The sequence below is a fragment of the Arachis ipaensis genome, chromosome B10, assembly GCF_000816755.2.
Source record: "Arachis ipaensis cultivar K30076 chromosome B10, Araip1.1, whole genome shotgun sequence".
Lineage (NCBI taxonomy): Eukaryota > Viridiplantae > Streptophyta > Magnoliopsida > Fabales > Fabaceae > Arachis > Arachis ipaensis.
In genome coordinates, this window is record NC_029794.2 from 26,076,345 (window position 1) to 26,090,422 (window position 14,078).

Here is a 14,078-nt window from a genome sequence, read left to right on the forward strand (position 1 = left end):
TGAGGAGGATATTGGGTTTTATTCTTTTGAATTTTTTGTTCTTTTTTTTTTCGCAAAGTAATTTTTTGTTTTTTTAATTGAAATTTTTATTTCCGATGACAAAGGTGGTGGGTACTAACAAACAAACAATGTACATGTTGTAATTAAACAACATTTTGAATTTTGAATTTTGAAATGGAGAGGGGAGAGAGCGGGGGAGAGTCTTTGAGGGTGGCACAAAGCGAGGCTGCCGGCCATGCCGGCGAGAGCAATAAGGGGGAGAGTGGAGGTGGGCATGCATCAGGTGAAAAGGAGGAAATTAAAGGAGACAATAACAAGATTCAAGGTCAGCGGATATCGTTCAAAGATAAAGTTGTGGGTGCCTCAACAAGGAGATCTTTGGAGGTTGCTGATTCTCTTGATGGGGATAAGATGGCTACAGTAGTTGGTAAGTAAGGTGATTCGGAGATACCAACTGTGACGTTCACTGAATAAGCAAAGGAGATATTCGCAGAGCCCTACAAAGATGCCATCGTGATCAAAGTTCTTGGAAAAAACTTTAGCTATACGGCGATCACGCACAGGCTTAAAGGAGTCTGGAGAACCAAAGGAGGATATGAGATACTAGATGTCGGTTTTGGCTATTTCTTAGTCAAATTTGATCTCTTGGAGGATAGAGAAAAAGTTTTTCTTGGAGGACCATGGATGATTACTGGTAGTTATGTTGCGGTTAAACCTTGGAGTTCTTCATTCAGACCTTGTGAAAACACTTTTGGGTCTACCATGGTTTGGATAAGAATCACAGGTTTAAACATTAACTATTATCAAGAGAGAGCCATGAAAATGATTGCGTCAGCTGTTGGCAAACCGATCCGCATCGACTTAGCCACCAAGTCTGCGGAGAGGGAAAAGTATGCAAGAGCATGTGTGCAAATTAACTTGGGACTTCCAGTCATAAAAAAGATTCAAGTTGATGGTCATATGTATGACATAGAATATGAGCACTTGAATTTAATTTGTGAAAAATGTAGCTGCTTTGGGCATGTAACAAGAGAATGTGCGAAAGAGAAAAACAATGGCATTGGGAAGGAAACCATGGTGAAGGAGAAAAATTTGCCGTCACTGTTTTCGGTGGATAACAACGAGAAAACGGCAGAAGGTAGTCAAATTCCAGTAAAAAATCAAAATTTAACTTTTGAATTTGGAATTAATGCCAAATCAATTCCAATTATGGAGAAGCATGGAGCAGCGGGTCTTGTGCATGATAATTTATAAGAATCACGTATGGATAGGGATACTCAAGCAAAAGAGGGTGAATGGGTTACAGTTAGTAGAAAAGGCAAGGGAAAAGTTAGTAAAGGCCCCAATGTGGTGCCAAAAAAAGCCAATGTAGCGATATGCTCCAATTTAGTGAGTAAGAAATTTTCTTTTGGGTCTAATAACATGCATGCTGGATCCTCATCAAATGCAAAGGTGGAGTCTAAGGAAAAGAAAGATCCTCCATCCATGCTTGGCTCTTTGGGAACAACTCAGGTGGCTTTCAAGGATCAGAGTACTCCTTTTTTTTTAAAGCAGGGCACAAAAGGCAGCGTCCTATTTTACTTCAAAACTCACCTACTAAAGCATTGTCAACGGATTCTTGAGTACAAAAAGAGCTTGATAAAGCTAGTGCAACAACAAACTTGGAGAACCAACCTCAACAGAAGAATGATGGTTCTGCGGCGCAAGTCCACCAAAAGACAATTGGAGATAGGGGTCCATCAACGTGAGGTAGAATGATTATAAATTCCAATTATTTAATTTATTTTTATGGATTGTGACCATTTAAATATTATTAGTTGGAATGTAAGGGGGCGTCAAATAAGATGTCTCGGGTGCACTGTAAGGAGTTAGTACGAAAATTTCAACCAACTTTTTTTATTTTGGTGGAAACTCATATTGGGTTTGAAACTATGAAAGAATTTTGGGGGAGATTAGGCTATTATCCTGTAGGGATTGTAGATGCTGTTGGACATAAGGGAGGAATTTGGTTTCTCTCTGCTAATTTAAAATTTTCTTGTAAAATTCTTTGGGTTATGAATCAATGTGTAACTTTGGAAATTGATGGTGGTGGGCGAAGATGGATTTGCAGTGCAGTTTATGGCAGCCCTCAAGCCACTAATAGAGTAGAATTATGGAGTCATCTGCTTGATATTGGTTTGTGCATTCAGGACCCATGGGTGGTGGTTGGAGATTTTAATGGAGTGTTCATGAGGTGAAGGGGGATAATTACTATTCGACTCGCAGTAGTGTCTTTGCAAGTACTCTAGATTCTTGTGGTCTTTTTGATCTGACAACCTCTGAAAGACGGTTTACTTAGTTCCGTAAAATTCAAGGAAACAGAGAAATTGCAAAGAGATTGGATAGAGCTTGCTGTACTACAGAATGACTCCTTCTTTTTCCAGAAGCTTTTGTTGAAGTTCTCAGCCGTTCCCACTATGATCATTGTCCCCTACTTATCCGATGTCAAGGAGTTCCTATCAAGAAAGGAAACCGGCCTTTTAGATTCCAAGCGGCATGGGCAACGCATCCTGATTACAAGGCCATTTTTCAGAAATCTTGGAATAGTACAGACTTTGGCATCCATAGGAAGTTGTTGGGGTTCAAGAAGCTTCGTTGGAATTCAACTCTACGGTCTTCGGCAATATTTTTATTAAAAAGAGGGAATTGGAGTCTTATTTGAATTGTATTCAATGGAAAATAGAAGTTGATGATGATCCGATTTTGAAGCATAAAGAGGAAGAATTGAGAGCTGAGTATAATCTAGTTTTGGCCCAGGAAGAATTGCTTTGGTACCAGAAGTCAAGAGATCAATGGGTTCGGTATGGTGATAGAAATACTAGCTTTTTTCATATGCAAACCATTATTAGAAGAAAATCTAACAAGGTTCATGGGTTGCTGGTCAGTGATGGGTTCTGATCTGATGATCCGGAAGTTTTACAAAGAGAGGTTGTTCATTTTTTCAAAAATATTTTTTGCTCTACTGAGCCTGTTGAAGTTAATTGCATGGGAGAAATTCCTATGTCATCTCTTAGCCAGGATGCTTGTGATAATTTGTCTAAACCAGTAACAATTTTGGAGGTTAAAGAAGCTCTGGATAATATGAGCTCGTTCAAAGCTCCTGGGCCGGATGGTTTTCAAGTTTTTTTCTTCAAGGAATATTGGGATGTGGTGGGTCATGTGGTGTGGCGTACTGTTCAGAAAGCATTCTTAGGGGAGACTTTAAGCCATTCTTTGTTAGAAACTTTGATTGTTCTTATCCCTAAATGCGACCCTCCAACTAGATTGAAGGATTTTCGGCCAATAAGCCTTTGTAATGTAATTTATAAGCTAGTGACTAAAGTGCTGGTTAATAGATTACGACCTTTTTTGGATGAGATTGTTAGCCCAACTCAGGGAGGGTTTATACATGGTAGAGGAGCGCCTGATAATATTATTGTGGCCCAAGAAGTTCTTCACTTTCTTAAGCGGACAAAGTCTAGAAAAGGAGCTATGGCTTTTAAGATTGATTTAGAAAAGGCTTATGATAGAGTTGATTGGAATTTTCTTGAGCACACTCTTGAATCTTTTGGCTTTCCTTCTCTAATTATTCGGCTTGTAATGAATTGTGTTCAGGCTTCAAATCTTTCCATCCTTTGGAATGGGAATAGATTGGGCAGCTTCCAACCTCGCAGAGGGCTCAGGCAAGGAGATCCGATTTCTCCTTATTTATTTGTTTTGTGCATGGAGAGATTGGCGTGCTTCATTTCCAAACAAGTTGACGAGGGTATTTGGGATGGTGTGGCTGTTTCTAGAGGAGGACCTAGAGTTTCTCACTTGATGTTTGCAGATGACCTCCTCATTTTTTGTAAAGCGAAGAAAAATCAAGTTCAGAATGTTGTGCACACCTTGGAGTTGTTCTACAAAGCTTCAGGTATGAAGGTTAACATTGAAAAATCTAAAGCTATTTGTTCTAGAAATATCTCTAATAGAAGGAAGGAAATGTTGTCTGGTGTTTCTTATATTTCTTTTACTAGTGACCTAGGCAAATACTTGGGGGTGAACCTTAATCATCCTTGAGCTGCTAGGTCTATTTTTTTGGACTCTTTAGAGAAGATCAAGAATAGGCTGGTTAGTTGGAAAGGTCGGCTCCTTAACAGAGCAGGCAGGCTTTACTTAATTAAATCTGTTGCTTCTTCTCTTCCTATTTATCAGATGCAAGTGACTCTTTTTCCTACTTCGGTTTGTAAAAAGATTGATTCTGTGCTTAGACAATTCTTGTGGAAGGGAAAGGCGGGGGAGCATTGCTTAAATTATGTCAAGTGGAGCAAAGTTGTCACTCCAAGAAAATATGGAGGCTTGGGAATCAGAGATACCCAGTGTGTAAATTTTGCTTTATTAGGAAAGTTTGTTTGGTAATTACTGCATAATAATGATAAGCTTTGGGTAAGAATTATGTTGGCAAAATATTTATCTGGGAGGTCTTGCTTTTCACCCAATTTTTCTAATAATGTTTCAAGCACTTGGCGAGCGATTTATAAGACAATAGAAAAGCTTCGTGATGGTTTTGATTGGTGTACAGGCAGGATGTCTCAATCCTTTTGGTATCATGCTTGGCGACCATGTGGAACACTAGCTCCTTTGGTTCCTTTTGTGCACATCTCTGATTCTCACTTGAAGCTAAAAGATGTCTGGTACCATGGACATTGGCGGTGGGATATTCTTTGCACAATGATTCCGGATGAAGTTAAACTTGATTTGATGCTTTTTGATCCTATCAAGCAGGCAGGAGATAAAACAGGTTGGTTTTGGACAAACTCAAATACTCTCACCTACTCGACTAAAAGCGGGTATGAATGGCTATTGAAAAAGAAATTTGGCTGGAACGATAATGAAAATTGGCTTTGGCTTTGGCGCTTGAGAATACCGGAGAAGATAAAGTGTCTGCTCTGGTGTTGTCTCAACAACGGAGTTCCCACAGCTAGTTACCGGTTTCAAAGAGGTCTTGCTACTTCTGATTTTTGTCAGCGATGTTATCTTGCTCTAGAGGATATTAACCACTGCTTTAGGACTTGCCAAAAAGCTCGTCAGATTTGGATTAGCTTAAATTTGGGAATGACCGCTGAGGACTCTAGTTTGGATTTTGTGTCTTGGATTAGTTCTAATCTCAACAAAAATGAGTTTCTCTTTGCAGCGGCCTTTTGGTGGATTTGGAGGGATAGGAACAATGACATCTTCCATCAAGATGATCCATGGAGTAAGGAGAAAATTGTTCACTTAGTTCAACATGCTACTCGCGATTTTTCTAAGGTTGTTACCAACCAAAAATATATTATTCCTTCCTCTTTACAATATAACTGGGAACCACCTCCAATGAATGTATGTAAAGTGAACTGCGATGCAAGCGTTTTTGAAAATGGGCAATTAGCTGGCTTTGGATGTATTATTAGAGACAGCATGGAAATTTGGATGAAAGGTTGTTCTGCCAGTATACCTCTTTCTAGTGTTCTCTCTTGTGAGCTTCATGCTATTTGAAGAGGGTTTGTTATGGCTTGGGATTGCGAGTGTAAAGAGGTCATATGTGAAACTGATAATCTTGATGCATTTCTTCTTGTTTTGCGAGGCACAATCAGTATGATTACGAATGACTCTGATCTGCTTGACAAAATCAAAGAGATGTTTCAGCGCAATTGGACAGCTACTTTAGTGCTCATCCAGCGTACAGCAAACAGAGCGGCTGATTTAATGGCTAAGACTGCTGTTTTAAACAAGCAGGTGTATNNNNTAATTTGATTATTTTAAATTATAAAATAAAATTTATAATTTTATTTATAATATTTTTGTGTAGTTGCGTTAATTTTATGTATAGAGTTTAAATTTTATGTATAGTTGAGTCATATGTTAATGGACTCTAAACCCAGTAGATTCTATACTAACATCTTAAATGTTTTATTTATAACAAGAACTAACATCTTAATTTTACCTACCCTCTTGAAGCCTTCTTCTTATCCTTTTAACATTTTCCAAAAAGCCCAACAATATAAGGCCCATGATTATATTGAATCATTAACCATGTTAAATAATAAATATAATCACCCTTCTTAACAATTCAATGCCATATGGTTGATAGGAAAACTTAAGTTTGAACATACGTTGTAAAAAATTTCTCCAAGAGTGGAGCCTCACGCTCTCCAGAAGTGGAGTTACACTGCTTCGATAAGCGAAGCTCTTAGATCAAAATTATAACTTAAGTACAGTTCAAATATAAGTCTGAAGATAATCACGAACAATTAATAGAAACAGAGAAAGGTATACAACCCAACAAGGCTAGTCATGAAAGGCATAGAGAATGCAGCCATGGAAGGGGACGTCCTAGACCTAGAAAAATCTCCAGCTCAACATGGAGACAACACAGATCAGAAGCTAGTCGGCCGGGTGTTGACGGAAAAGGTGCTAAACACGATTACAGTGAGCAAAACGATCCTCAATATGTGGGGAGATCCAAAGGGGCTGGTGATCACCAATGCAGGATCAAACTCCTTCATCTTGAACTTCAAAAGTCAGGAGGAAGCCAGAAGAGCATATGAAGGTGGACCATGGAGAATAGAAGGGCATATGCTAAGTCTGCAATGGTGGAGCTCAAACCTGTCCATAGATGAAGTAAACTACAATCAGCTTCCTATTTGGGTCCAAATACATGGTTTACCTTATGATAAAATTAACATTAAAAATGCTGAGAAAATAGGAGCCATAGTAGGGAGAGTGATAAGTGCAGAAGATCCCTTTGTTGAGGGAAACATGCTTAGATCTTTTCTGAGGGTCAGAGTGAAGATAAACATTCAAGCACCATTGAAAACTGGATTTTGGTTTAAAAGGAATGATGGAAGCCATTCATGGGCTGAATTCAAATACGAAAAACTGTGTGATTATTGTTATAAGTGTGGGAGGATTGGACATGACAAAAGAGCATGTGAGGAGGAGCTACTGAGATCATTATTAAACCCAGAAATCCCTAGATATGGGCCTGAACTCACAACTCCAGGGCTGAGATCAATAGAGAATGAGGCAAGAAAGGCAGGGATAAGGAGGAGGAAGGAGGAACAGAACAACTGGGTGGAGGAGCTATGGGAGGCGCGTGAAAGAAGCTGGCAAGGGAGGGAGTGGCTGAAAAGACAAGCACAGAAAGACAGAGGGGAGTCAGGCCTAAGAAGTGTGAGAAGCTCTCAAGCTAGTGCCTCTGCCAAATCTTGGGACAGATTAGCAAATCCACAAGAACAAATGGGGGAGAGACAAGTGGCAATACAAGAAGTGCAAGATTAAGATAAAGGGGCTGATGATTATAGAGTGAACGGTGAGAAGCACAATAATAGCTTTGGTTCAAAAGATGATGAGACAGCAAATCACAAAAAAGGAAAGAAGGAAGAGGCTACCCCACAAAACCAGCAGGCCAGTGAGTCAGTATCAATGGGAAACGTGAAGGAGGCCAAAGGAAAAGAAAAGGCAGAATACAATGTGGAGGATAGCAGCAGGATTCCTAGGAAGCATAAAGAAAAAAGTGGGCCAAGCATAAAAAGAACAGTCATTACAAAAAGAGGGGCATGGGCTTTCACTAACCAAAGGCCCAATAGAAATAGACAACAGGTTAGAAGTGGGCCAATTGAAGAAGAAAGGAACCTTACCATTAGAGAATTATTGAAGGAGTTCAACAAAAACATGGCTGAAGAAAAAAGAAAAAAAATCACAGAAGAAGAAGTAGAAGAGGAGGCCCACAATAGAAACAAAATGGACATAGATGGATTAATGAGAAAATACAAAATAAATGAAAGAGAGTCAGAACAGAGAGGCAAGCAGATAGTCACAGAGAGCGAAGGAGGCTTCTATTATGTAGAACTAGCAGAAGAAGAAGAGGAGATAGAGCAGAAGAACAGCAAAGCAATAGTAGTGGCCAGAGAATATGAAATAGAACTTGTTCAAAGAATGGAGGAAAAATTACAGCTTAAAAGAGGAAGAGAAGAGAACCCACTGGAGCAGACTGCAGGATTTGGGATGGAAGAAAAGGAAGCCACGCAGATGTGGAGGGCCAATAAGAAGAACAAATGGAGCAGAAAAGCAACAGAAGGAGGAGCTCATGGGGAAGGACCACAGATCAGACATGACTTGGAAGACTCAATGGCTGAGGAGGCAGGCCTACACATGCCCCCAACTCAACCATGAGCATAATAAGCTGGAACTACCACGGGGTAGCGGCTCCCGCGACAGTTTCTGAACTGCACAGCATGTGCAAGCAACTAAAGCCTGCAATAGTATTTCTAATGGAGACTAGAGCTAGAGAAAGTACTATTAAGAAGTTAAAAAAAAAGATTATATTTTGAGCATGTATTTCACATAGAACCCCGGGGGCTGTCCGGAGGGCTATGCCTTTTGTGGAATGAAATATATAATATTAATATTTACTTTTGGAGTGATAACCATATAAAAGCCCGTATTGATGATAGAAAAGGAAAAATATGGGAGTGCAATTTCATATACGGAAACCCATGTTTTGGAAGGAGAAAAGAGCAATGGAGAGCTATCACAGTGAACAACAACAACAAAGGGGAACCACAACTATTCATTGGGGATTTCAATGACATTTTAAGCCAAGAAGAGAAAATAGGCCTACATCCAAAGCCACAAAGTCAGGTAAGGGAATTCAGGAAGTTTGTAGATATGAACTATCTTATGGACTTAGATATTAAAGGAGGAAGATTCACATGGTTCGGAAATCCGAGGAATGGATTTATCACAAGGGAGAGGATAGATAGGGCATTAGTTAATTGGGAATGGAGAGTCTTATATCAGCAGGCATCACTCAAAGCTTTGCCGGCTATTAGTTCTGATCATTGCCCATTAGTGTTGGACATAAATCAGGTTCAAAAGATAGATAAGAGCTTCAAATTTGAGGCATTTTGGACCGATCATGAGGAGTGCGAGGATATAGTAAGAAAGGGATGGGAAAAGGAAGACGTCCAAGGATGCGCCTGGAAAGGAATTACAACAAGAATGGAAAATTGCAAAGAGGAGCTTAGGAAGTGGAGCAGGAGGACAATAAAACGAGCAGACAAAGAAATTCACAAGCTGAAGGAGGAACTAAAGAAGCTACAAGATTCAGATTTAACACAAGAGAAGCAGGAGAAAACACAGCAGATAAAAGAGAATATAGCTACATTATGGAAACAGGAGGAAAAATATTGGGGGCAAAGAGCCAGGTTGAAATGGCTAAAATGGGGAGACAAGAACACATCTTTTTTTCATGCCACAACCATTCAAAGAAGAGGAAGGAACCGAATCGAAAAGCTTAGAAATGAGGCGGGCTCATGGATAGAGGATAGGAAAGAAATTATGAAGCACATCGAGGAACGATTTGACGCGCTGTTTACATCAAGCAACAACACGAATTGTGAATCAGTCATAAGAAATATTCCAGTAAGAGTCACGGAAAGCATGAATAGGGAGCTGATCTCAGAGGTCACAGAAGAGGAAATCCGAAAAGCAGTTTTTAGCATGGGCAGCCTCAAGGCTCCTGGACCAGATGGCCTGAATGGACTATTTTATCAAAAACACTGGGAGATAATCAAGAAGGAAGTATGTGCAGTAGTCAATTTTTTCGGAATGGGTTCTTGCCGGAAGAGATTAGCGAAACCATAGTAGTTTTAATTCCAAAGGTCAAGGATCCGGAAGATCTCAATCAATTAAGGCCAATAAGTTGCTGCAACTTTATTTACAAAATCATAACTAGGGTCATAGTGTTGAGGCTGAAAGGGCTCCTCTAGGAGATAGTGTCCCCAACCTAGAGTGCTTTTGTGGGAGGAAGACTCATACAAGATAATGTAGTTATTGTTCAAGAAGTTTATCATAGCCTAAACAAAAAAAGGAAGAGAGGGATCGCAAATCATGGCAATCAAGTTGGACATGAACAAGGCATATGACAGGCTTGGATAGGATTTCCTTGAAAAGGTGCTCATAAAACTCGGGTTCGCTGAAAAATGGGTTGAGTTGGTAATGAAATGTGTAAGGAGTGCAAGTTATAGGGTAAAGGTTAATGGAGAGCTATCGAAGAGGATCAAGCCTCAGAGGGGCCTTAGACAAGGGGATCCATTATCCCCATACCTTTTCATTTTAGCAGCCGAGGTATTCACGATCCTAATGCAGGATGCAAAGGTGAAAGGCAATATAACAGGTCTTAAAATAGCCCCAACAGCTCCAGCACTTACTCACTTGTTGTTCGCAGACGATTGTATCATATTTGCGAAAGCGAATGAGGAGGAGTTATTTCAGATTATAATCGTGCTAAATGAATACACAGAGGCATCCGGACAAAGGATCAATATGAACAAGTCAGGCATTTCCTTTGGAAGCCAAGTATCGATACAAACGAGGGTAAATATAGAAGAGATTTTAGGAATGAAAACATGGGACACGCCAGGAAAATACTTGGGGTTACCATCTATGTGGGGAAGATCTCACAACAAGGCTCTAGCATGGATTGAAGAGAAGATCATGAATAAACTAGAAGGATGGAAGGAAAAGTTGCTGAATCAAGCAGGCAAAGAAACACTAATAAAGGCTGTAATTCAGGCAATGCCATCATATATCATGAACGTCTTAAAGTTCCCTAAGAGTTTTTGTAGGAGAATTTGTGCAAAGGTAGCAAGATTCTGGTGGGCAGCATCGGGGAAGGAACGGGGCATCCATTGGAAGAAATGGGACAGCATTACTGAGAGTAAGAGAGATGGGGGACTGGGGTTCAAGAACTTGGAAAAGCAAAATACTGCCTACCTTGCAAAACAAGCATGGAGGGCATTGAAGAACCCGAATGCAATTTGGGTACAAATCCTGAAATCAATTTACTTTCCGGGCGGCAACTTTTGGACAGCGAAGGGTAAAAAGGGCGCGTCATGGGTCTGGAAAAGCATACTACATGGAAGAGAGCTACTAAGGGAAAACGCAAAATGGAGCATAGGAGACGGTTCCAACGTCAGCATTTGGAAAGATAATTGGATTGCTGGAAGGAGCGGGCCTCTGAATACAAACAGCACAGATGATGCGAGGGTAAAGGATCTCATTGTAAGTGGGGAAGGGTGGAATAAAAGGAAGATTGAAAGCAAATTCTCCCAAGAAATCTGCAAAGAGATTCTTAGCACCCCAGTTAGTGTAATGAACAGAGAGGATAACCTGTATTGGCCATGGAGGGAAGATGGAAACTACTCAATAAGAACCGGATATTATGCTGCAAGGAGAGTTGGGCAAGGCATGAAATTTGGAAATCCATCAACAAGTGAAGATAAAAGAGAGATATGGAAGGAGGTGTGGAGAATGGAAGTCCCACAAAAGATTAGAATGTTTCTATGGAAAGCATGTCATGATATATTACCAGTAGGCTCTAACTTATACAAAAGAAAAATGGCATCAGATCCAGTCTGTCAAATATGTTTAAAAAGTTCAGAGAGAGTAGAACATGCACTACTACTATGCAATTGGGCCAGGGCAACATGGTTCGGAGCGGAATGCCAATGGACCCCAACAAATGAGACAGTTACCTCAATCGGGAATTGGATGGTCGAATGCATAAAGAAATTGAGAGCAGGTGGTGGAGGGGACCAGGAGAGGAGAATCAGCAAACTAGGATTTCTCATGTGGGAGATATGGAAAACGAGGAACAACAAGCTATTTCAACAACAGGAGGTAAATCCTAGATGGACAATTTGTAGGGCAACAGCACTAGAGGCAACATAGTGGAAACTAGTAGATAAACAGCAGACACAGAAAACAGAAGTAAATAGGAGCAAAACTAACCTGCTGAAATGGAGACCTCCCCCTGAGAACTGGTTGAAAGCAAATGTTGACGCAGCCTTCAAGAAGGATATTGGAAGAGGTGCAATATCTGTGGTAATCAGAGATCATAAGGGGAGGATCATATTAGGTTTCTCAGGAAAAATTCAGGCCAAATCAAGTATTGTTGCAGAAGCTCAGGCTATAAGGCAAGCATTGATCATAGTGAACAATCTACAAATAGGCAAAACTCTAATAGAATCTGACAATTTAAAGCTAGTTCAAGCAATTAAATCTAACACAGCTTTAGGTGAGGCGTTGGCCATAATCCAAGACATTCATATTTTAATGGAAAGCCTACCTGAGAAGGGAATAACGTGGACCCCCAGGAACGGAAAGCAGTGGCCAAAGCAGCAGAAACAGACACATTACAAGCAAATTGGAGCATCAAACCACCTATAGACATACAAAGCATCATTACAAGAGAGGCTCAGATGTGAAGCAACAATTACAAAAGAACAAAAAGAAGATTGTAATAAGGCAGATTGGAGGTGCTTGAACCAGGCAATGAGAGAGGAAGGTTAGGGATTCATCCAGATCATCAATGATCTGAGACAGAAGATCAGCATGCAACCCAAGACGATTCTAGTTCACAGATGGTGCTGTGGGATTCGGAGGCAGAGGGGGGCAGTGTGGTTTTAGGGGCTGCGAGCTATGGAGGTCGCAGAATCCAAGTCCTTGGTAACGACGGGCTGCGAACTACGGAGGCTGCGGAACCCGAGTTCTGGGCAAGGGAGAAAGTGGGTCGGAGAGGGATCTCCTTGCTCCGAACTTCTGTCGGGAAGAAGGTGGGACGAATCTGTGCTAGACGGCGAGGGAAGGCGATGTTGGGGAGGCCCGGGTACTGCTGAGGAGACAAGGTGGTGGGGGAACCCGTCGTCGTCCTCAATGCGGTGGCGCCAGCACCATGCATGGGTCGCCAGCTAGGTGCAGAGAAGATCCTCCATAATCTTCTTACTCTCGCGGCAAAGAAGACAGGAAAGGCTCGAACCAGGTCACAAGATAGGAAAGGCAGGTTTTATCCAGATCCTAAATGATCTGAGACAGAAGATTTGCATGCAACCCGAGGCGATGCTGTTGCAGAGTGGGCGCTGCGGGATCGAGAGGCAGAGGAGGACCAGGGCGGATTCAGCGGCGGCGACCTATGAAGGCCACGGATGCCAAGTTCTGGGCAAAGGGAGCGCAGTGTCGCTGATATCCAGGCTGAGGCTTCGAAGGGAATTTGGCGTGGGGTTCTCTCACTGCTCTAAATTGTGAGGGGAAGTAGTGTATTCGAGTTTGGCTAGATGGGGTAGGAGGGCGCTGTCGAGAGATCCGGCTGCGACTACGGTGACAAGACAGATTGACGGCGGCCAAGTTTTCGAAAGTCCTCAGCGTTCTCCTTCCGGCGGCGTTAGCAACCATGCAGGGGTCAGATTAGTTCGCCGGCTAGCTGAAGAGGAAGTACCAGGGCGCAGCACAGGCTGATTCGAATCTCTCACTCTTGCGGCAAGGGTGACATACACCCATGGATAACGGGTCGGTTCGGAGGCATGGATCTCTGTTCTGGACCCGGGCTTTCTGTTGGCCCGGGTCCCCGTCCAAAAAAAAAAAACAATTCAATGCCTCATCATGACCAAAAAAAAAAAACATTCAATGCCCACGTGATGCAGAGCAAAAGTAACATAAAAAGTATTGACAGTCTTCGGACCTTGTCTCTCATAATGAGCAGTTGTTATTCTATGGCTTTGACAGCACATACATATATGTGTAGAAGAATTTTTCTTTTTACATTATAGAGCTCGCCTATGTATAATGTGCCTCTAGGAGTGGCAACGGAGTGGGTAAAGGTGAATTTTTACTCTATCCGACCCGTCCCGCCGTACTACAACCCGCATAGAACCCGCTCCACTTCTACTCGTGAGTAGTAAAACGTTAAATCCTAATTCGCCCCTGCAGTTGTTATTCTATGGCTTTGACAGCACATACATATATGTGTAGAAGAATTTCTCTTTCTACATTATAGAGCTCACCTATGTATAATGTGCCCCTAGGGGTGGCAACGGGGTGGGTAGGGGCAGGTTTTTGCTCTCCCCGACCCCGCCCCGCCGTACAACAACCCGCATAGAACCCGCCCCACTTCTACCCGCGGGTAGTAAAACATTGAACCCTAATCCGCCCCTGCGGGTACCCGCCCCGCCCCTATAATTATTAAAATCCAATAAATAAAA

The 14,078-nt window shown here is 41.6% G+C and overlaps 2 protein-coding genes across 2 annotated transcripts; both read left to right on the forward strand.

Annotated features, from left to right (window-relative positions):
- Window positions 175–1,254, forward strand: LOC107620353. Its single transcript, XM_016322526.1, has 2 exons — window positions 175–427; window positions 494–1,254. Exons 1-2 carry the CDS (start codon window positions 175–177, stop codon window positions 1,252–1,254), a joined length of 1,014 nt encoding a protein of 337 aa, XP_016178012.1.
- LOC110268393 lies at window positions 8,208–9,820 on the forward strand. The gene is made up of 2 exons (XM_021114516.1): window positions 8,208–8,275; window positions 8,358–9,820. The coding sequence occupies exons 1-2, from the start codon at window positions 8,208–8,210 to the stop codon at window positions 9,682–9,684; spliced, it is 1,395 nt and encodes a 464-aa protein (XP_020970175.1). The 3' UTR covers window positions 9,685–9,820.